Source organism: Parambassis ranga, chromosome 16 (genome assembly GCF_900634625.1).
Source record: "Parambassis ranga chromosome 16, fParRan2.1, whole genome shotgun sequence".
Taxonomy (NCBI): Eukaryota; Metazoa; Chordata; class Actinopteri; family Ambassidae; genus Parambassis; species Parambassis ranga.
In genome coordinates, this window is record NC_041036.1 from 8,399,860 (window position 1) to 8,424,053 (window position 24,194).

Sequence of the window (24,194 nt, forward strand, 5' to 3'; positions counted from 1 at the left end):
ACTTTGCGCTGATTTCATTTCACATAACTTCTGCTTATTGCCACATGACTTGATGTGTCAGGGCTTGATAATGCACCTGATACTTCAGCTGTCTTCTGGTTTGTTTCGATGCAGATGTCATGACATATCGCTGACTTACAAAAATACCCAGATCTTGTTTTTGCGTGGAACAATACATAGTAATGGATCATAGCAAATGATTTATGTAAATGTAGAAGATTTAAAACAAGTAAAACACTTTATATATAATCAGCTTGACTTAATGTGTAGTGTGACCTTGAATGTGGTAAAATATAGTCTTGTCTTAGCTTCTGTCTCTAACATTCTTAAGTACATGCTGTGTTCCCAGTCATGGCGCCAATAAGCTCATGAGAGCAACACACACTTCACCCTACAACCCCCTAATCTATACACCCCAGCTCAGCCTGAGGTATGAGATATACTGTTCCTTATAATATGCTTTGTGTGTATTTGTGGATGTGTCACACTGGAAAGTGTCTGTGTATATGTCTGTGTTCTCCTCTCCTCTCTCTCTCTCTCTCTCCTTCCTTTCATAGCAGACCTTGACTGCAGTTTCACTCTGTAGGGAGCACACACACACACACACACACAAACATGCTCACATATACATGCATGCACACACTGTCACATTCATAGGCAAGTCAGTCATCCATTGCAGCTTCAACTTTGGCCCACTTAACACTGGTATGTCTGTATTCATGTACATATGAATCCCAGAGAGGGAGAAAAGCAGGAGACCAAGGAAGAGAAAGACAGCCAGTTGGGGGGCCATTTAGATTTCCATAGCATGCCAGGCAGTGAGTTCATTGAGTTCACATGTGTAAACCCAGTTTGCCTGCAGAAAGGCAAGGTGGCTTGATCTCTTTCGTGTCCTACTACATGATGCAACAGTGCATACAGCTCTGGGCATGTTCTCCGCTGAGTTTCAGAGTGAAAAAAAGTTGAAAGCAGAAGCAGCCATCTGCATTTTTTCAAAATAAGGACATCTATACTGTTGGAGCATGTCCATATCATGATAAAAGAACAGGTTTCATAGAAAGCAAGAATATTTGCCAGTGGGCATTTACGTAAATGGTTTTATCTGTGATAAAGTGATAAAGATCATATCTTGCTTGTTTGTCATTGATATATGCCTTTTTATTTCTCTTTTCAGTTTTTACCCTTTCGTTGATTTCTGTTAACATCTGCAAATTGCATTGCAAAAGACACACAACATCCATGGCACATTAATGGGTCTTCACATTGCATCATGCACAACTGACACTATTGTGTTGACAAAATCTGTCAGATGAACACCTGACAGTCACAAAAGAAAAACATATTTTTGTATATAGCTGAGCTGTCAGTTGCCTATCATCTGACATTAAATATATGAGCAGTATGCCAAATAATGATTGATGTCCCCATTGAACTATAGGGAATATCTCTGTAACATACTGTAACATCAGTGTATTAACAGAGTACTTCTGCATTATATTAACTGCAGTGTTGCCAGACCTTATATGTCTTGTTGTAGGATAATTGAAAAGGAATGTTGGCACTCAGATGGATTCCAAGTCTCAAACGCCTGCCAGAACTGCACTTGATTTAATTACTCAGTAGTAAACTCTACTTCAGTCCTGACAGACTGAATTTACAGGCTAATTTATGACTAAACCACACACACATACTGTATGCACAAGGTGCTCACATAAATTAACTTTACCTCTTCTTTTTTTTCATTTCAATCAGATGGGCCTTGGTTCAGAAAGCCAGCAGAGGAAAAGAAAGGCTCCAGCTCCTCCTCCAACTCCAACTTCCATCACCCAAGCCTCTAATGACACATCAACCTCTCCTGCTCCTACTCCTGATAGCGTTGTTATAGAAACACCGACCCCAGCGTTCCGCACCAAGGTGTCACAGTCAACTACAACCTCTGCTACCACTGTGGTAATAACAACAGTACAACAGCCCTCCTTCAAAAAAGCAGAACGTCCACCTCCACCTGTGTGTGATGCTTCCCCAACCCCCAGTTCCCCAACCCCGAGCAGCAGCACCACTGGCAGTCTGGTGGTGCAGGATACAAGCTCCGAGCTCAGCCAAAGTCTTGACGACTCAGATGCTGACCTAGACCAGGCTGGTTCCTATTACAGCAGCACAGTGAGTGGGTCTGCGAAGGTCCAGCTCAACAAAAAAAGCTCCAGCAGCCGAATAGAAGAATCTGCCAGCAGCACGGCTTCCCAGTCAAATTTGGGAAGCAGCTCCAGGTCGGACACAGAGTCAGCCCTGAATCTGAAACTGGATGAAGTTGAAAACAACAGAAAAAGCGCAATAGGTAAATATCTGTAACATGATGTGATATTACACACATTAGACACATTACATTAGAACACTTATTAGTTTATCAAACACATATAGTTTCTTATTCTAAGGCTTGATTTACTGTAACTCAAGCTCGATACATCTGATTAACAACAAAACCACAGCAAATAATGACACGTTAAAGTGAAACTTTTATGTGTGTGTGTGTGGGTGCGCACACGTTACGACTGAAAGACAGGAACTAGTGGAGCTGGTTTTCATGATAGCTCATGAGACAATACAGCCCTTGTCTTTCCCTCATGCTTATCAATCCATCACATTGATCTATTTTTTGACCTCCTCCTCTCTCTTTTTCTATCAACCTCTTTATTTCCCTCACATTCTCTTTCTCTCATATGCATGCAGCCACACACACAAACCTTCAAAGCTGGCAGATACAAAGTCGAGACAGATCCATCACAGATTTGAACTGGATCTACTTGAACTTTAGCTGGCCTCATATTGATCTTTATATAACCCAGATCTTTCTCTGTAGCAAAGTGAGATTGCAGCATAGGGCTGTCTTGTCTTGACACGGGCATAGATTAGAGAGCCGTAGACCTCAAAAGGGATGAGAAAGGTGAGAGTGCTAGAATGAAGAGAACGGGGCATGGGAAGGCTTTGACAGAAGGATGACAGTGTAGTAAGGTAGAAACAGGAGGACTAGGAAGAGTTTACAGAGAGAAGGGTGATGGATGGGTGAATGAAAGCAAGAGAAAGGATGAAGTATGAGGAGGTTAGTGCATTAGACAGGATAGAACAGACTGCAGGAAGGTCATTAATAAATGTAAAGACCTGGCTTCTCTTTTTCTCTGTTTGACACTGCTGAAAATGCTTGGCCATCTCTGTTCTCTGTTCTCTCTCTGTCTTCAGTCTTTCTTCTTTCCCTTACTACACGCTAGTGAGTTAAAATTTATATTTGTCTTAAGACACACACCCTCCAGGTATTTACCTTGGCTATTCAAACACCTTTGTACTGTGAAGGCTTGTTATATCTGTGTCTTCACTTGTACAAGCATGGGGTTTTTTTTTTAGTGTATGTTGACTTTATGTTCTGCACGTAGGAACTGCACTGATGAAAGAACAACAAGGACTTTTGTGGATATGTAAAACAGTTACATTTGAAGCATGTAGAATTTTTTAATAGTTTATTCACCACAGCTTTAGCTTGAAAGCAAAAGTGTCCGGGTAATATGCAAATTAGTATTCCCTAGTTAGAATATACTTCACTGGTAATGTTTACAGAGTGATTCTTTTGAGACTGTATCATACAAGGCACCTACAGCAAGACATCAGTGCAATTTGTGTTTGTGCTTTCATATGAGAAATGTGCACAGTGATAATATGAGGGAGGGAAAAAGGGATTAGCATCAGGGTATAGGTCTAGTAGCAGTGTGAGTATATTCCTGTGGTTGTCAAGGTTATGATGGTGTAGTTTATCACCTCATTCCTGCATGCTGTTTCAGTTCCTTCCAGTCGTCAACAAAGGACCACATTGACAGCACCTGCTGACTAAGATACAGTGCATGGATGAATCACAAGCCTTATAAAGAAATTTAGGTAGCTGTATTTCACCAGTGCTGGTTTCCAGGAATTGTGCTTTTTGCCCTTCTTATAATGTGATTTTGTCCAATTTGTCAATCTCCACTTTCATCTTGCGTCACACTTCCCTCTGCTTTATGTGTCTGCAGATATTATCTACACAATGATTTATTGACAGATTTGTATTTAAACTGTTTTCCCATTATACAAACATGATCATCAGTGCCTGCCTTGGACACTGTTTTTCCTCCAGGAAACACTGATCGACCAGTGCCACCCAAACCTCGTCGTTCCCCAGCCCGGGAGCTATCACAGCATGACCTACTCCCTACCCCATCTGCTCCCTCATCCTCCCCTCCCATTGAGCCCACAGAAAGCAACCCCCCAGAAAGTCCCATGGAGTTCGAAGAAACAGCTCCCCAGTGTAGGTTCCATATAGACATCCTCTCCCTTTCCTTGGTTAATGATTTTTTTGTCGTTTCTCTCCTAGAAGCTGCTCTTCTGTTTTTCCAGCTCTTGTTTCATTTGTCCCTGACAGAGTGTGTGTCTGGTCCTGTATGCATGTGTGTGTGTGTTCTCAACTGCTTTCCATCTCTCTATCAGCAACCTGGGCAGCTGAGGTGTAAAGTGATACTGGAGCTGTATGAGGTCAAGGTGCTTCATATCTATAAATGTCAATCGTTAAGCCCTGTTATTTCTTCTTGGTCCAAAAGGGTCAGGGCCAGGGTCAACACCAATCAGCTGGAGTGCCTTCATGTTGCATTTTAACAATATGTGTGAGTGTATAATAGTGCACTCCACCTTGTGTTTTTGTGTGTTGTCTTTATATTTTTATGAGTGTTCAGCAGTTCATTGTTCTCAATTTCTACCTTTGCATTTGGGTTTTCGGCATTTCTTGCCAAATGCAATTTTAATGATCTTTCCATCTCAAATCTCTTCTTTTCTCCCCACCCCTCACCCTCCTTTGTAGTGTACTGCTGTGGGCCTGTTCGCCTGCGTCCCAAACACTCGTGAAGTGTCTCCCTCAGGCTTGATTGTTCCTTCATCCCTACACTCCTTTTTCACCAGCTCCCTTTGCTTCATCATGGAAATTCTCTATTTCTGCTGCGCTTATTTTTATGTTCACCTTCACTTATTCACGTGAAAAGTATATTCAGTGTTTATACTGGCTCTATCATACTGGCTTCATCATATTTTTAAAACTTGCTCCCTTTGCTTCATCATGGAAATTCTCTATTTCTGCTGCGCTTATTTTTATGTTCACCTTCACTTATTCACGTGAAAAGTATATTCAGTGTTTATACTGGCTCTATCATACTGGCTTCATCATATTTTTAAAACTTGCTTTCATTTGGTGTCACTGTTGCAGCCTTTGTTCTTGTGACAAAATTGTAAATGTACAAGTATATGTGCATACCCTGTATCATTTTTCATTTCAACTTGATCCAGTGGTTGTCATTGATAATGCATGAGATCAGAGCTAAGTTATAAGTGGACATACAGAATGTGGTCAGAAGACTATGAGGCAAGGTCATACTATATCTGTCAGCCAATAATTTTGGTGATGTGATAGCTGCAGATCGATAGCTGGACAGTGCATGGTTCTCCATCTGTGCCTGTTGTTACGGCTTGGTTTAGAAACCTGAAACCAGAAAGCATGCTGACTTCGGCAATAGTATGGAAATGGTAATCTATCAATGTCATGTTACTTTTAGATGATAATGGGTTGTGTGTTTTGTAAAGACAACTACATGAAATACAAGACCTTTTTCTCTTCCTTTCTAAAGAAAGCTTATAATAGTCTTCTTAGAAAGAAGAGCAGCAGTAAAAGATAAGTTAATATCTGTTATTGTTATTATTGCAAATATTTATAGTCACAAAAAAAAACTTTCATTTAAAAAAACAACAGATGTCAGCCTAAAAAAATGCAAGAAACCTGATCTTAATCTGTCGTAAATACAGCGTGTTTACACTTTTGAGCCTTATATTATATAAGAAATGTGTTAGAATTGCAAAATACCCTTTTGTGTGATCTTGTTTTATCATATTATTTGATCTGTATTGTATGAATGCAACTATTGTGATTACATAGAATCTAATGAAGTGAAGTAGAATTTTTACATTTTGAGATCAGGACAGTTAATTTTAGGCTCTGATTGCAGTAACATGCAGGGCAGATCTGAATATATTTTTGCTCTATAGTGATCTAATTCAGTATAAAATGCATTTTTTGGAACTGCATTGAAGTATGTTGCAAGTGCCTACTCCAGTAAGTGGAGCAGGCTGAAGAAATTCTGTAATGGATCGTTTTTGTGATTGAAAATTAGTTTTATGTGATTGAAAGACATTTTCAATTAAACACGTTAAGACTGGACCAAGATCACAGGACATTTTTGGTACTGTGCATGGATTGCCTTGGTTAGATGCTGATAAGTATCATGTCACAACACCGACTGCTTTAGATTGGAAACACTTTTTGTTTGCTTTAACATAGGCATGTGCCTAAGGTCATGCTGAGTTGGAGATTTGAGAACTGTTTACTTGTGTGCAAGCATATATGAGAGCCTAAGACTGTGTGTGTGTGTGTGTGTGTGTGTGCTCACTTGTCTTTGCATGTGTGTGTGAATGTGTGCTTATTGTGGCTGTAGCTGGCATGACTAAGCTGTTGCTGGGAAGGAGCTGGGAGGACAGCCCTGTGAGTCATCACCACATCTCCTGGAACTGACTGTTCTCTCCACACCATTAGGACCGGGCCCAAAACTGACAGGCCTAGTACACACACAGATATGCACACATAGAAAGACATCTTAGAGCACAATCCATACCCAAATGCATGCACGCTTTTACCAACACCTGGTATTACAGACAAGGTCACTCCCTGTTAAACTTTTAAAGAATTCCCAGTGCTTTGCATGTTGGCTGGGTTGCTGAAAATCTAACAAGTGGTACATTGATTTTTATTCTCTTGGCCTAGAGTTCAATGAGATCAGTGACCGACTATTTAAGTTCTCCAAAACCCACAGGACTGACCAGAGCATGAGTGTACTAAAAAGATGAGAGGGTATGAAGCAATACTATCGTTCCCAAAAGCTAAAACGGAACGGTAAAAATCTAATTAAAAGGGTTTGTTTACAGTAAGTTTGCCCGCTCATCATTAAAGATGTTTTATCAAGCCACGAGTGGTTCTGCTCCAGGCTTGTGTTCAGTATATTTGGCTTGTGTATTCTGGTTTATGTGTGTGTGTGTGGTGTCAGAATGAATGTTGAAACTAACGTAAATACTTCCTCTGTTTTTTTCCATCTGCTTTCATTGCCTGAACTGCAAGCTCACTGTATCACGTGCTTCTTGTAAGACATTTGTTTTTAAGCCCCCCAAGTGTTGTTGATCTGAGAAGATTAATTAACACATTGCATGGGTGAATTGTCCGTGGCTTCTAGGATGTCTAATTTAGATTAATATTATTTCTCTTCACTTAACACAACACTCAAGGCCATAGAGCTGGATGTCAAAGTGTGTTGCTAACATTTCTTAACCCTTCTGTGAGATAATTATAGTGATCCAATATTAATGCTAAACATTTCTTTAATTCTCTGCCAGCTTGGCACAATTCTCCGCAGAGCTGTCCAACCAATCTCCAGAGACTGGAAACTGAAGCACCTGAGGATGAGACTCTCTCCTTGGGCAGCAGCAGTGGTAACAGCAGCCTGCCTGATCAGGGTTACGCCGCTTCTGAAGGAATGGCTGAGGGCGAGGATTCAGGCATGGTCAGTTCCCTGTCTGACACTCAGCCCACTTCTCCGGATGGGAGTTTATCTCTAGATGGAACAAGAGGAGGCAGAGTAGAGAAACTGGGACCAGTTCGGGACAGTTCCAGTGACAGCGATGAGGGATGTGCCACCTGGCGATCAGTAGACAGGTATGAAGGAGGTCACAGAAATCATATTACTACTATTATTACAATATTACGATAACTATTGATCTAGTAAGATGATTCTCACTCATAATAGTAAATGATGATGCCTGAAGAAAATACAAATGTCCGTTTGACCACATGCAGGTTTGCACATGTTCAAAAATACTGATATTAAAGTGTTTCATGTTTAAATGTAGGTGTTGTTCTTACCAGAAATGTGTGTTTTTTTGTTGTGCTCCTCACAGGCAGGGTGATGACCAGGTTGGAGTTAGATTGTTGTTTGTTATTTGGTGGACAAGGGTCAATGGTCATGGTTACTCTGTCCTCACAGATGTTCATGCAATCTCTGAAACATTTTTGAGTATTTCATTCCTTCCAAATTTGACATAATGTTCCACTCTGGGGTAAACTGAATAGAATGTAGCGGTCACTGTGACCTTACAAAAACACGTTTAGGCACTAATTCAAGCAGTGGTACGCCAATAATGACCAAACTATCACTCATGTATTTCTCTGACCTTGCTTGTATCAGTAACAAAACATGATCATGTTTGTGTTATTTACGCTGAAAGCTCCTTAGCAAATTACTGGATTCATCTATTTGGCAAGCTTTGATCCCACACCTGTGTCTGCACATGGAGACTGAACCCTCACAGCCAACCTTAGTCTGTTCAGATTTTTTTTACTGTGCCAACTGTAATAACCAAGAGCCGTTCCCACCATTTTATATCAGAGATGTGGCCAAAGCTGACACCCTCAACTTTTTGTGCAGAGCTTTCAAAGTTATGGTTCTAGGCCCTTAATCAAAGGTCTTTGTGGAAAATGACTGCTGCTCCAGATCACTTTGCGCCTTTTAAGATGTTGTGAAATGTGTATGGTAATGTGCCCAGACTAGGGTTCTTGGACTCTTAGAGAAACTTTATGAATCCAAGGTCTGGCCTGATGCTGCTGGCTTCTCTGTATTCCAAGAAAGCGCTATAACTCTGTTTTCTCAGAATCGCTGAGGAAGAGGTCCGGTCCAAGTCTCTTAGAAGATAAATTCTATTTGGTTTGGCCTTCTTGTTGCAATTTGTTATGGCTAATATGCCACTAACTCATGAGAATTCTCTGTTGAACCCTTGAAGAGAGAGAAGGAGGTTTAAAAGGGTGGTAATAATATCTCTACAGCTGCATGTTTCAAAGCCAGCAGACTCCAATAAAAATAAAATCCATCTTTGAACAAGCACAAAATATTTAAAACCACTTTTTTCTTTCTTCTACTACTGAACTGTAGTTACCCTTTTGATTCCTGAGGCAGATTAGTAACAAGAAGGGTGCTGAATGTAACAGCATCAGATAAGGGCTTCATACCATTACATCTGTTTACTGGCAGCTTTATAGCTGCTCTTGTTTTGCCTACAAATGCTATGGGCTTCTGGGTATGTCTTAAGTGTGGGTGGGTGGGTGTGTGTGTGTGTGTGTGTGTGTGTGTGTGCAGATTGTGTTTTTACACACTGTTGTGTACCATTCTTAGACACAGTGACACCCCAGAGGATACTAAATTAAAAAATGGCTATGAAGATGATCAAGAGCTCACTGCCCAGCTCAATCAGACTTTGGCAGACTTTGAAGCAAACCTTGCAGGTGAGGACATAGTCCTGCTTAACCACATTCATATACATGTATAACTGTATAATATTATACTCCTCTTTTCCAGGCCACATAGATATAGTCTCAGCGAAAGACACTCCCTATACCATGTCCACAGACAGTAATGAGGTGCCGGTTTCAGTTGTGGACATGGATGTGCCAGTCACAGCCATAGATGAAGTCCTGGTTGACTATGAACGTGAGGCAATGCCACTTATTAAGACAAAGTCAGCTATCAGTAAAGGTAGGGAAGATACACTAAAATCTGTTCTGCATGTTTTTTTGCATGTATATTAAAGACATTTTTCCCCATCTTATCACAGGTCCAGGCTATTCTCACAAGTCCAATACAGAGCCACAGAACAAGAACAACAATGCTTATACAGCTGCTGTCAGTGATAACAGAAGCAGTGCAAATGCTAAGCAGTTGTTTCAATCTGAGCAGCACAGTAAGCCTGCCAAGTCAATGGGTGATGCAAAGGAAAGGAAGATTCAAGAGACAAAAGTTAAAGAGACAAATGCTGATGTGAAAGAAACTAAACAGTCATCAGCGGTCAAATCTGTGGTCGACATGCAGAAAAAAAGCAAGAACACTGAGCTCATCTCAGATCTTGTAACGAGTAAGCCTCTGTCTATTCAACAGAAGAAACCCGATCTTCCACCAACAACTCAGTGGCCAGGGTCCACAGAAAGAGATGAAGATGTGCACAGAGTTTACCAGAAAAGCTCTAGTGCTTTACATGGTAAAATCACACCTGTCACATCACGATTTGGTATGAAAACTTTCACTGTGATCCCTCCTAAACCGTCCGCCACCCATGCTGCTACGTCACAGTCAGGTGTCTCTTTAACCACTGGTGCCATTAAGATCGATGATCAAGGAAATATGGTGACAACAGGTATAACTCGGAGTAAAGTTGGTGGGTCGTTACAGGCAGAGAGGAGCTCTAAGGAGAGTTCTCCTCTTCTTGGAAAAGCCAAAGCCTTTTGGAGCTCAAATGAAAGACAAGAAAGCCCTGTGTTCCAAAGCAAAGCTTCAAATGAGAGGGCAAAGGAGTACCCAAACGGCCTGAAAAATGCTCCCACTGCAATCGTGGAAACTAGCCTGAAGACTAGCAACACAGAGTCCCTGAAAACAACACAGAGTACCCTTTCTAAACCTGCAGAGAAAGTCCAGTCTCAGGAGGTGGTTAAAGATGAAGTTAAAGAACCAGATGGCAATGTCAGGGTTACAAACAAGGAGCAGATCGAGGCGGAGAGCAAGATTTCAGTGTCCAAAACTGTTCAGCAGTCAAGTGATAAACCTGTCCGTCTCCCTCCACAACCTCCAGAACTTAAAAGAGACCTATTCTTCCTGAAACCATCCAGGCGAACCTCAAGCCAATATGTGGCGTCTGCCATCAATAAATATGCCCCAAGGACGTCAGCTAAACCCAGCTACATCCCTACAAACCCTGATTACTCTTTGAAAACACAGACTACTGGCTTCCAGAGATCAGGTCATTCCATACAAGTGAATCCACATCAGTCCTCCCAGTCATCTTTGTCAGATAATAAAGAAAAAGTTTCTTCTGCTTCCAACCCTCCTGGTCCTAAGAGGTCTATTAGCCACCCAGAGTATATGTCAGATAGTCTGAGAAATTCTGGAGAAATGTTGGAAACAGAAACAGACATGAATAATCACTTACAGTCTAATGGAGCCACCCATATAAAAGTGACCATCAGTAATGACAGAGATGGAATTAAACCTGTTTGCCCCAGGAGTCCCAGCCCAGTAAATGCTCTACATTCATCTACCAAACCACCCAAAGCCCCCAAGACTGTATCTCAGTTCCAAGCAAGTGTAAGTAAAATCTGATTCATAAATGTTGTGTAATATGTGTTTCTTGAAAAACTAAAATTAAAAAAATATATTTCTGTATATAACAGAACTCTAAGGACATGACTAAGATGGCCACTCATCCAACCCCTGCTGCGAAACCCCAGTCGTCTGTCACAGTGTCAGACGGTGTGACTACCGGGCCTCCGGCAGTGACTGTGTTCGGGCCAATTCAAAAGTTCAGACCAGTGATCCATAGATCTGTGGACAAAGAGACATCTCTGCACAGCAGCCTGATGGAGGCAATCCAGACAGGTGGAGGCAAGGAAAGACTCAAGAAGGTCAGAATAATATAAACACAGCACAAAGACAGTGTGTACGACTTATTTAAGGGATATTCATGCTACATATTTTATTGCATCAATAGACATCCAGTTCTGGCCCCAGCAACCTGAAGAAAGTGCCTTATGCCGAAGAGGAGAATGAAAGGTCTGCATTGTTGGCTGCCATTAGAGCTCAGAGCACCAGCAGCACGCTGAAGAAGGTAACAGGAAATAAAAAGTGATCATGCTGAATGTGTTTGTGTTGTTAGTCCATCAGCAGCTCATGTACCCATGCTTGAACTAAGTTATGCAAGCATGGGTGTCTATTTTAATTCCTGTGTGTGGACTGTGAGTTGTGGTTTGTTGTCATGGAAGGACCCATGTGGAATGAAAGAGGCAGAAAATGTGCTTCTGTAGCTGAAACATCTGTGGTTCTATTCTGGAGGTTCCTTACCAGACCTGGAATTTTTGGAATGCTGCATGACTAAATCAGACTCAATCCAACAGTTTCCCTCCTTTAAAAAAGTACATAAAAACTGTACAATGTAAACAAATAACATCAAACATAAAATACAAAAGAATTTTTTTGGTATCTTTCTGTCCCACAGACCACGTCTGAGGCTGCCAAAGAGCTTGAGAAGTTCCGAAAGACGTCCTCTGAGGAGGAGAAAAGCACAGTCTCCTCCCCCTCCCCGCCTTCTTTGACCTGCACATCCCCTGTCTTTGCCCCTCCAACACCTCCACCAGCTCCTATGTTTGCACCTCCACCACCTCCCCCTATGTTTGCACCTCCACCTCCTCCGCCTGTGTTGCCCCAGGGTAAACCTAGCTCTGCAGCGCATCCAAATGCTAACCCTCCCATGAATGCTGCGATGGCCAGGGAGGCGATGCTGGAGGCTATCCGGTCTGGATCGGCTGCTGAGAGGCTAAAAAAGGTACAAATACAGGAAAAAAATACATCACAGAGTGTAAAGTAAATAATAAGAATAATATATATGAATATATATATATATATATATATATATATATATATATATATATATATATATATATATATATATATATATATATATATATATAATAAAATCACACACTTCCTACTGTGTTAATTTTACATCAAAGGCAGAGAAAATGCATGAAGTAGTGAAATGAAAAATACAACCAAATATATATTTAACATTTCATTTCAAGTTTTTTCATGAGCACAATTTTTCCCAGAGAGACTCTTATCAAAGAAGACAGGGAAGGAGAGAGAAACACTGACATGAACACTGGCACAGTCAGAGCATAATGAAACAAGAAAACAAGAGGCACAACAGAAACACAGCATTGTCTTTCCTCTCACATCTTTGGTCTGGTTTTATACGTCTTGCCTCGCTGGCAGACATCAAAGATCTGCTGCGGTCCAGCAGACAGGAAACTGGAAATAAATCGCAGATTGTAACACATACACAAAGAATAATCCGACAGTCTTACTGTACTTCTGTAGGAGCATTTGCAAGAAGATAAAGTTCAGTTTTAGGTCAGCAGCTGTGTAAAATTAGAGTTGAATTATTATTTTTTGCACCATTTAACCTAGACAGAAACAATAGCAATGAGGGGATGGAGTCAATGGAGGGATTAGGGAAAATGAAAGTATTGTGGACCACAATTTGTTTGTTGTTGAAAATTAATGAATAAAATATTTTCATTGAGGCATTCTTTTCTTTTGTAGACAGACTCCACAAAACCACTGAACCCCATATTTTCTTTGTAGCATGCTCATTGCTATTGTTCATGTCATTACCAGAGTGGAGAAACACAAACATAACGCGCTGCATTTCTTTTCACAACTGTAGGTCGCTGCACCCTCAAAGACAGTCCAAGTAAACGGCAGACTGGGAACAATCCAAGCAAGCTCCTCCACAGTCCCCCAGCAATAAGAGAGAAACCCCGCCTCCATGCAACAAGAGACAACATTTACAATTTAATTTCAGGTTTTGTATTTTGCCACTGTGCTTTTGCAACAGTCATTTGGGAAATTGGACTGAGTCACATTCTGAGTGGATGTTTTAGACAGTCCAGAAATGATAAAATAAGAAGAAATTAAGAAAGAATTTTAGTTTGACTTGATCATTCACCACCAATCTGTGGCCTTATCATCAAATCCATATAGTTTTTTTAATGGAACAGCAACATAATGATATTCTTATTTTCTTCTTTTTTTTTAATAAAGGGAAAGATTTAAACACATCTTCTATTGAGAAGAATGTTGCTTTATATTTGTAGCCAAACACCTGTAACATCTGACAAAAGGTTTCATGGGTGAAAGGTTTGCTGTTAATGCCACTTATAGTAACAGGCCGCTCAGCTTCAAGAACCCGTGTGTTCATCTTGCTGTTCCTAAACACACCTTGCCATCCGTACTTGAAGTCAGTCATTTTCACCCGAATGTTGTACAAAATGTGTGCCAATGAAAGCAAATTTAATGGTATGTAAGACTTTCAGATCATTTTTTTGTTGTGATTTTTTTTTCTTTTTTTTTTTTTTAATTTGCCTTTATCCACAATAACCTATGGATGCCTTATATTGTTGCTCAGTCAGTGTTATGTATATGATGTTTGCTCTATGGGGTGCAATATGTTGGATCTGATTATATGAATCTATCTATATATGAACATATGATATGTCCAGATATGGACTACTTAATATTTTAGTTTAATAAATAAATATATCAAATATAGGTACACTGTAGGAGAACAATGGATAGATCCAGTGTAAATATAGTTATTTATCTAGATGTGGTAGCCACCTCTGCAGCCTCGGGGGACTAATATGGTGATGACTGGCTCATGCCTCTTAGCTCATTATGCTTATGTTTAAGCTTCGAATCATTTGTGCTGCTCTTAACCTTTGTCATGCATGGCCATGCCCATGCAAAAATATTTACTTTAGTTATTTCTGCTGCACGGAGAATGTTTAACCTTTATGTTTGATGTAATACATATATATAGTGACAAGCAAAGGTGACCCTTTTAACATTGAAGCCCTGCTGTTGAAATATAATAATGGTGGTTACCACCATGAGCATAGAGTTGAGTTTGTTGATGAGTAAGTCATCACCAGTATGTAATGGCTGTGTAGTATAAACAAGCAGTCATAGGAAAGCAGTACTATTTTCTTTCTGTATGGCCTTGATTCAAGCATTGCTGCATAGAAGCCTGTAGTAAAGTTACAGTGTGGAGTAGCTGTAAAGGAGAGTGGATGTCGCCATTAAATGGTACATATTAGTGAGGTAGAAGAAGAATTTAATGATCCATATTCAGGTACAATTGTTTGCTGCTGTGTATTTTGAGATAAAGTTGAGTAAAAGAGTTGAATAAAAAAGTTTTATATAGATTTATTTCACTTTTCCTACAAGATTTGTATTGTTTTACTTTAAAAATCGCATGCCTAAGAGATTTTTTTTTTGCTTCTTTTATTCTGTAACTAAATGTTTGTTTCACTTTTCCAAAAGGGTTTCATCCACAAAAACAAGCTGAAAGCACAGTGTAGCTTAGTTGTATATTTTGTAAACTAAAAAAAAAAAGAAATTGTGATAGATCTGATTATTCTTCCAATAGCTTGAACATTTTATAAGCTATTGCTTTTTAAGTTTTAAGAGCACATTGTTTTTCTTTTTTTTTCTTGGGGGGGGGGGGTTGCACAGTTATTTTTGTTTAACTCATTTTTGATTCAATAAATCATTTTGTAATCAAGAAAAAACAGATCTGCAGGTTTTCTTTTTACACGCTGCAGTAATTAAATTAAAAATCTTCTCCTTCTCCCTCTCAGCAGTTATAAATTGCATGAACCTTGCCCTGGAAATCGTTGCCCTGATGTGTGTGTGTGCCATTCCCAGCACTGCAGTTGTCTGAAGACTGTGGTCAGCCTGCCGTCCTTATGAAATATATTGTATCCTCCCTTCCATGCCACAGATGAGCTACTATTCCGGGCAACAGCCATGGGTTTGACTCATCACTATGTGGTCACAGAGTGACTCTCAGAAAGCTTGAACCTAGCCTGCCTTCCTGATCCCTGAAACATTAGTCATCTTGTCCTACCACTACACCCCCCCCCCTCCCCAAATAAATTGCACATGAATGGTGCAAATCTCCATATTAGTTGCAAAATCAAGTACACTGTGTGCATAGACATCCTGTCTTTTCATTACTCAGCTGTAAATAAGGCAAAGAAGTTGTTTAAGGTCATCACTAGCTAGCATGTATGCAAAGTCTCACTCATCACAGAAAAAACTCCTTGTAAAGTTGTTTTTCCCCTCTCCTCTGTCCTGGCCCTTAGAGGTTTGAACAAGATGATGGAAAGTAAATTCTACCAGTGGACCAAAAGGGTGATCTCTCTCTCTCTCTCTCTCTCTCTTTCTTTAGCTGATTTGGCCAGAGACAGCTGTAAATTCCTGCAGGGACCACTGGCTCTTTAGTGGGTTCAAATTTATGCTCTGAGATTATAATCTGCCTTTCAAATATGTGAAGGGTGTGTATGGGTGTGTGGATGACTGTGTGTGTGCAGGGGGAAGGGTAGGTCGGTGTGAGTGATATTTTTGTTGTGGGTATGTACATGTATTTAGGCTTGTGCTTATATTACAGTTCCTAAACTATTTTAACCATCTTACCAACATAAACAGTCTCCGAATCAAGAATTACCAGAAGGTCACACCACAAAAATATAGTTTCTGGCTTTGGTCGGGCCATTCCTGACTTCACTGGTTGGTAACTGTTGCCATAACTGTTTCAATAGGACTAAGCCTGGTAATAAATAATGCCATCATATCAGATACTGTGTTGAATAATAAAATGTAGGCTGTACTTTTTATATTCATCCTGTGAGACACCTAAATGAAGTCCATTCACCAACTGTCTGCCTGTCTGGACTTATTTCACTCAGCTTTGTTAGTCTTGACTGGCTGACTTATGAGTGATGGGCACACTGACATCAACTATCAGCGGGGGTTTCTCTGACTTTGTTGAGCACTCTGTTATATATCTGATCAATCAATTTGAACAAAAGGCCTGTGTGATACCGACTGTCTGATGAGGTGAGATCAGCACAATGTGTGTTTACTTCATGTCCCAGTGCCAGTCGGAAAAAGAATGCTTTCTTTCCGGGTGGTAGCTGGAATATGAGTGACGTGATGTGTGTTTGTATGTAAGCAGGAGAGGCTGCACGTCTGCTCATCTAGTTTTTCGCATATACACATACACAGTGTGAGTCCTTTTGTTGTCCTGATCCAGACACATACAAACACAGCTCAGGACTGATGACCTTTTGCACTTCAGACTCCTGTGGTGTCTTCCCATCCCTTAAGCTTATTCAAGTCTGAAGGTTTCTTCCTCTTAAAGGGAAGAAACCACAGTGCTCTTAAGGGGGTTCAGGCTCCAGGTCTCACGCTCTGGGTTTCTGTGAAGCGCTTTGAGACCATTTCTGATTGTAAAATGCGCTATATAAATAAAACTGAACTGAACTGAACTGAAATATCTTAGGCACTATGAAAAATGAATTGAATGCAGTCAGTCTAATCTCTGGAGTCTCTTCAACCAGAAACAGTCACATTCCCTTACACTATTTGATGTACTTCACTCTAGATCAGAAAAACACACAAGCTAAACGTGCAACTCTGACGTCACTCTCAGTCATATATAAACATCGGACAATCTTATGCAATACAGTTAGGCTCAGAGGGATAAAAACACAACGGTGCCCAGAGGTAACTCTGGTGCAGTGAGATTTGACCCCCCCCAGTTGTGCAATGTACATACCTCTCAGCTGCTGCTGTTTTTATTTCAGCCTGTGCTTGTCAGAGCAGGGGTTTTTAATTAGAAGTGTTGTCTTTTGGTGTATCACAATACATGTGCCCATGCTGGTTCACTATTTTCGTCCTGAAGGGTATTTTTAGGCAGTGATCTGCTTACACTGCAAATACTGCTACAGTCGGTTAACACGAAGTAGTTTGCTCCATTTATTGAAGCTTTAATGAGACGTGCATTGTGGGAAGACGAATCTCGAGGCAGACCGGTCTGAATAGCCTATTAACTATGGTGTTAGTGTGATTCCACTGTAGACCACAGTTCACTGATGGTGTAAAATACAACTTGCAATTTATTTATTACATTTATTTATTATTTATAATTTGTTATTGTTTAGAATTTTATTAGGTTTAATTTTTATTCTATTCTTACTACTTTACCTTATTATATATTTCTAACCTGTTTTTGAGTATACATGGAGCATGTGGGATGCAAGCCATTTCCCCATGGGATCAATAAAGTATTTCTGATTTCTGAATTTAATGCATAAAATCACAAACTCTAAATTGAATTTAACGCCGTACAGACCAGTGGAATCAAGTCAATGATGTAACATCAGGCCGCCCTTCAGTAGCAATGAATGAAACTGATAAATTTAAATGTGTTAATAGTTATGGCTTCTTCTTAAAGAAAAAAGGATCTGACTTATCTTGGACATTTACACATATATTGGTTACTTAGTGTGACCCTCTGTGTATGTTTATAACACCACAAAATGAACTTCAAACTGTGGTGACAGCTCCACAAAAGAAAAAAAAAACTGCGGAACCCTCTAAACACACCCTTTTCCCCAGAAGACCTGAACGCCGCATTAATAAGCCCTCTCTGGCGTGGGCGTGGTCTAGTCCAAGGGGGAGGGGTTGATTACGAGCGTGTGTATGTGTATGGGGTGTCTCTGTGTGTGTCTTCCCCGGCCGCATGAGATGAGCTGCCTGCAGTCTTTGCAGCCACTGTTTTCGCCTCCTCCTTCTCCTCCTCCTTCTCCTCCTCCTCCACCACCTCTTCTTCTTGCCTGTGTGTATGTGTCCAGTCCGGGAATGTTGACCATCTTGGCTTGATCCAACGCTGTCGAGAGTCCACTTCCATCTCCAGATTTCCACTCTCCATTTTTGTCTCTGTGGGTCGTATCCTGGCTGAAGTGATCTGCCTGTAAGGTGAGCGCATGTTACCGGGGAGAAGACTGTGTGCTCCGTGGGGGTGTGGGGTGCGTGTGTGTCGGGTTCGCGGAGAGTGGTCAGAGGGAGTACACGCTGTAAAAGTTTAATGTGCTCTTGTGATGACACGCTGTTTTGCGTTTCGGAACACATGTACGTACTGTGCGTAATCGCTTAGCGGGACCTGCCTCCTTTTACTGACAGCGTCCAACGGTCAGTGATTGAAGTTTGAGAACAAGTTTATTCTTTGGACCGGGACTACAGTCACCCTGCAGAACACTCACCAGCGGGAAGCTTCCGCTGGAGACACCCTGGCCTGTTCCGGGGTCTTTGGGCATGCCGATTAGCTGCCTGAATCTCGTGTCCAACGTGTATCGTGTTGGAGGCTCTCTTTGGGAGCAGCATCCACTCATATTTACAAACTGCATACAGTAGCTCAAAGTCCACTTTATCACCCTCCCACCCCAGCTCGATTCTGTGAGAGTTTCGCCAGTCTCGCCTTATCGCCTTATCCTTTTGGCTGCATTTGCTTTGGGGGTGGGGAGGGGGGTGAAGCGTTTTCCCAGGGATACACATGTAGCCCTACTGCAGTGGTTCTCAAAGTGGGCTCCGGGGACCGCCAGGGGGTCCTTGGGTGGCTTCCAGGCGGTCCAAAATAAACTGAGGAACTGTTGATTTGCAGCCACTACAATCTGTTACAGAGAGGTGTAAGTATTTTGAACCTTTCCATATCTTTACCTGTCTGTAAAAAGGTTAGCAATATCACTACAGAGTAGCCTTAAAGGGAGTGTGTGAGGGGCCTTATTAAGCTGCTTGATGTAAAAATTCTGCTCTGTTATTTTTCCCATTTCAAAAGCTTATTGCAGCACAAATACACACAGGGTTTTGTGTGTTATACAGTACTTGGAGAGAATATGTTTAATTATGGAAACACTAGTAGACAGAGAAAGGGAGAGTGAATAAGAGCCTGATCATTATCTGATCTAGCTTTATGTGCAAACATCTTGACAAAGCAACTCTTCACAGATAGTCTAATCTGCCCTGTCATTTGGGCACTCTTCCAGATCAATTCCCTTATTGGCTGCATGTGGTCTCTGCAGAAAGTTGCATAACCACCCAAATTTATGATTCTGGGAACTATCGATGTTGGCCCGTGTGTGTGTTTTGAATGCAGATCAGCATTCTTACTGGGAATGAGTAGTGTGCCCAGAAACAGGCACATGATAAGACTTTATAGGTAAAGTTACTCACATTTTTAATAGGAACCGTTTAACCCTTTGATGTTCATATATTTAGAATGTACTGCTCATTAACCCAAAAGGAAACTTTTTTTTTTTATTTCCAACAGGGTGGCTAATGGCAGTCAACACTGATAGCATGCATGCAAAAAAATTTTAACAGAGTCATTAAAATCACTTGTATTCAGATCTCTGGTTTGTCTTTGGTAGAACATATTGCTATAAGTAGTATTTTTTGCAGATGTCACACATTTGTCACCCCCATCACAATATTTTCAAGACAAAATAGAACGCGCCATACTGAAAACAACACCCATTGGAGGGGAAAATGGCTGCTCCCCCAATACCAAAGGCTAATAATATACCTGTTGATCCCTTATGTGACATTTAAGACTCAGGTTTTATAGTTTGGAAACTTACATTTTGTGTTTTTACCAGTTGCAACTTGACACAAATCACCAATATTGGTGTTTGAAGAAGGAAAAAGTATGCTACTTTATACACAGTTGAGTTAAAGAGTATCTCTGTTATCTCCTCTCGATTCTTGCCTAACTGTCAGGATGTCACCAGGCATAGTACTGCAATAAGTTTGATTACAATTTGGTGAAAGATGGAGAATTTACTTCAGATATGCATTTAAATGAAATTTAGTATGTTTGGAAACTTTCAGAATAAAGTCAGCAAGTCACACTCCTTTCTGGACTGAAGTGCGATCAGGTCAAGCACTGAGACTTATCGCAACTTGCCAACCTTGGTTGGAGCCCTCAGCCCACATGCACAGACCTCTATATGTCTACCTCACTGTGGCTGCTGCTACATGTAGTCATCAACACGATGTGCTTGTGTCTTTTTAACTGTGCAATATCGTTGACACTCTCTCCCGTTGCTAACCAAGGAGGATTTCTCTTTTCCTTGCGCTTGCCTATTATTTCCTGCTTTGTTTCATTTAATTATATTGTGGTCACATCCATGTGAGCATGACAGTTTCTTTCACCCACCCCAGTACAAGTCCTGCTATTTCAAGTCCATGCTAAGTAAGCACAAGCATGATGGGGCATGAACTCTGCAAGACTGCAAGCTGCCAGAAAGCTTCTGCCTGCACATATTACAAAGAATTATACAACAAGGTAGAGGTGGTTTACCCTGGGACTCAGATTTGTGTGTTTGCAGCAGGAGTCTAAAGTATATTTAGTCCTGATGCAAGCACAGAAGTCACTCCCGCGATTTGTTGCATAGATGACTTTTATACGCTTCCCTGAAATACAGATGCATGTGTACTTGCAGTATGTGGGTGTTCCCGTTGCCCTTGCCTGTATGCATGTAGTTTCAGCTGTTATCCAAAGGGAAAAAGGGAGATATCCTATTAGCTGCCATTGGTGGTATAAGAGCTTGTGGCCGTGCTCTAGGCAGCATTCCATCGGGTCTTGCGTCAGCCAGCAGTCATTCAGCACTGGTTAGTCTAGGCTTATACACTGTTAATACCCCCTCCCTGATGTCATGACACCATTAACCCAAGCCGACTGGGGGGACCACAGCGTGGTACATGTCATGCCACTGGATGTAAGAGGAAAGCAACTACACCCTCTGTTTCAAAGTGTTCAGCTGGGCTCTCAGTCCTACCCAGTGATGTTAGGGGCTTGTGTTTGTTTAGGCTTATGTTTATACCTAGTTGCATAACTGGGTATGATTTCTATACTTACTCTGTCTTGTGCTTTGGGCTGAATTTCTACATACCGGTACATGGCCCACAGGATTTTGGATTGTTGCTGAGTAATCATGTTTTGCTTTGTAAAAAGCCATTTCTAAGAGTCTAAACTTTTGCCAGAGGCAAAACTTTGCGGTATTATTCTCCACCCTCTCCTTACTGTAAACGTGGACCTGCACAAACCCGATTCTCACCACTTTCCACTTGTAACCTAAGGTGATGCAATGCTTGCTTGTCTAAGTACAATGGATTGAGTTTCTCGCTGTCTGGTGTTGCTCGAGTCTCAAAGCTCCATGTGGCACTTTCAACATTTGAAAGCCTCCGTGAGAGTCAAGAATGTTGCCTTTATTCTGTAGGGTAACTGTACACCTGAGGGACCACAGGCTCGGGTGGGTACAGGTAGCGTGGTGATGATGAAATGATCTTTCTCTAATGTACGCTCTTTTTTGCCTCTTTGTTCATTTAGTAGTGTTCCTTTGTTCATCCATGGAAGCTGCAATGTAGAATCAAAACCAACCATGGTTTGTTGGCTTTAATAGGTGAAGCATACAATTCCAAAACAAAAAAAAAGTTTGAGATCTTAGATCAATGCAGGTATTTGGCATTACATTGGCAGTATTATTCCAAGAACCAGAAGCTATGGGTGCTCAGTGTGATGTACTTTTGTACTTATGAATAGGACTTATGCTAAGTCCTTGTTAATGTGTTTTTTTTCAGCCAAGTTTGTTAGCATTCCTAAGAGTGAGTAGGTAAAATAAATCCTGGTCCCCTTTCCCCACAAGTGCTCACTCTGATATGAGTTAGAAGTAAAGAAGTAGATTCAGGGTTTGTTTTATTTGGGTTTGATGGTTTGAAACCATAATTGTACAGATGCAATTATGGTTTTATCAGCTTTATACTACCAGCTGAAAGGAGTCAGTTCTATATATTTTACATCAACAGTCAAATGTATAAGTTCCAACATATAGCTTCTAGTAAAGATGGTGTCATGAGAAGGCGAGTCCCTCTAATGTAGACCCCTGGGGCCACACCATTTACAGCCAACTTGTGTACAAGCATCATTGCTCCCAAGCCTCATCCATTCATCTATGCCATTGCATAAGAGTGGCTCTCCCAAGCAGCCAAATAAAATCCTCATCCAATTAGGCGCTGTCCATGTTTCCAAAAGGCCTTTCTCTCATAGACTGGTGCTATTCAGCCTCCCCCGGCATGACATCAGGCCCTCTCTTACAGCCCCACTTTACGCTGCTGCTCACAAATAATGAAAGCTGCCAATTAATGACTAATCAACATGTGCAACAACCACATCCAGTGAGGAGTGACTACCATCTAATCTGCTGATTAAAACAGAAGACAGAGATGCTCTGTTCAACTCTCCCTTTCAGTGCTGCAGAAACAACAGCCAGCCCAGACAACCGTATTTAAAAGGCTTAACATATATAATTAGATTTTCTGCAAATGTTATTATTATTCTGGGAATTGTTATTGTAACGCAATGCAATGCAAGAAGTAAATTCTAACTTAACAATTTTTTCAATTTAAACATCTATGTATGTCTATGTATGTATAGAGGGGGAGGCTCCAGTTCCCAGCAGCAGTACAGTAGAGCACATGAATAAGCTCCCCTCCCTGTCTGACATACAGTGCAATTCTATAAATTACTCCACTGTAGGAAGTTTTGATAACTCGCAGCGTTAGGCTAAATATTATCACTTAAGATGTCTGTCTAGTTTAAACATATACAGTAGAATAATTGACCTCCCCTCTCCAGGGGTTGGCTCACGGTCAGTACATTCACTTTAGCGGGATCACCCCAAGTCCCTAGACTCTGAATTGGAGTGGTGCCATTTCTTGAATTAAGACGCTGTTTATGTTCTGGACTGGAGCGCAGCAGGATGAAGGGGAGGGGTGAGATTGAGTTGGGGCAGGGAGCTGTGGCTCAGGCTGGGTGAGGGTGTTGGGGGGGGGGGGGGGGGGGGTAGCTGGTGCGTTACAGTGCACTGTTGGTTAACAGGAGGGTGTGGCTAGCTTCAACTGAGTTTGGTAGGTGTGGTACTTGAAAGAGGGATGTGACTGGGGTCTGAGCTCTTTAGACAGATGGATGTAAAGGACCTTATGACATTTCTTTATTCCTCTGTATGTGTAGAATTATGGTGATTCTAAAACTTTATGGAGAAAATCTCCTCCCTTGTGTCATGTTTACGTCACTGCCAGTAGAAGGTGATTCCAAAAACACTTTGTACAACCGTAAAACTATTTAATTTAGACCTGAGCACTGATTTTCCCATTGCAGACAAAGGTTGAATGTTTTTTTCCTTTGAAAGAAACCTACGTTCAGTATTTTCATTTGTTTAGTTTCCACAATATTGTTCTCTTTGTGAACTTGATGCGTTTGTGGTATCCACTGAGATCGTGGTATAAAATGTGCTGTCTGCTTGAGGATTACCATGCAGTTATCTCAGAGCTTCTCTGTGGATTTGCCTGTATACGTGACCCCGTACACATTAGACATGGTGATATGTGAACATGAATTGGAGTGTCATATGTTTTTAGAAACAAGAAGCCTAGTTGCAGACCATGACATGTACTGGACTTTTTTTCATAGATATTTTGATCGTACCACAGGCTGCTGCTACTGTCTACAGGTGTGTGCCTTTTGCAGTGCAG

General features: G+C 41.1%; 2 protein-coding genes across 9 annotated transcripts in view; both read left to right on the forward strand.

Moving 5' to 3' along the window:
* The window catches only part of cobl (cordon-bleu WH2 repeat protein), a 41,542-nt gene extending 26,282 nt beyond the window's left edge, over positions 1-15,260 (forward strand). For 5 of the 6 annotated variants that reach the window (XM_028425151.1, XM_028425154.1, XM_028425153.1 and 2 more), the window contains 10 exons: positions 1,753-2,335; positions 4,157-4,327; positions 7,501-7,819; positions 9,330-9,439; positions 9,513-9,689; positions 9,769-11,288; positions 11,375-11,605; positions 11,692-11,808; positions 12,196-12,522; positions 13,426-15,260. In XM_028425151.1, coding sequence (XP_028280952.1) covers positions 1,753-2,335; positions 4,157-4,327; positions 7,501-7,819; positions 9,330-9,439; positions 9,513-9,689; positions 9,769-11,288; positions 11,375-11,605; positions 11,692-11,808; positions 12,196-12,522; positions 13,426-13,509 — 3,639 coding nt within the window. In that variant the 3' untranslated portion in view covers positions 13,510-15,260. The remainder of the gene's footprint in view (positions 1-1,752; positions 2,336-4,156; positions 4,328-7,500; positions 7,820-9,329; positions 9,440-9,512; positions 9,690-9,768; positions 11,289-11,374; positions 11,606-11,691; positions 11,809-12,195; positions 12,523-13,425) is intronic. The other variant, XM_028425156.1, reaches the window with a different exon arrangement.
* A 3,054-nt stretch (positions 15,261-18,314) lies between these two features.
* LOC114448034 (growth factor receptor-bound protein 10-like) overlaps positions 18,315-24,194 on the forward strand; it is a 55,742-nt gene continuing 49,862 nt past the window's right edge. For all 3 annotated transcript variants that reach the window (XM_028424649.1, XM_028424650.1, XM_028424651.1), the window contains exon 1: positions 18,315-18,584. The gene's annotated coding sequence lies outside the window, so the exon portion shown is untranslated. The remainder of the gene's footprint in view (positions 18,585-24,194) is intronic.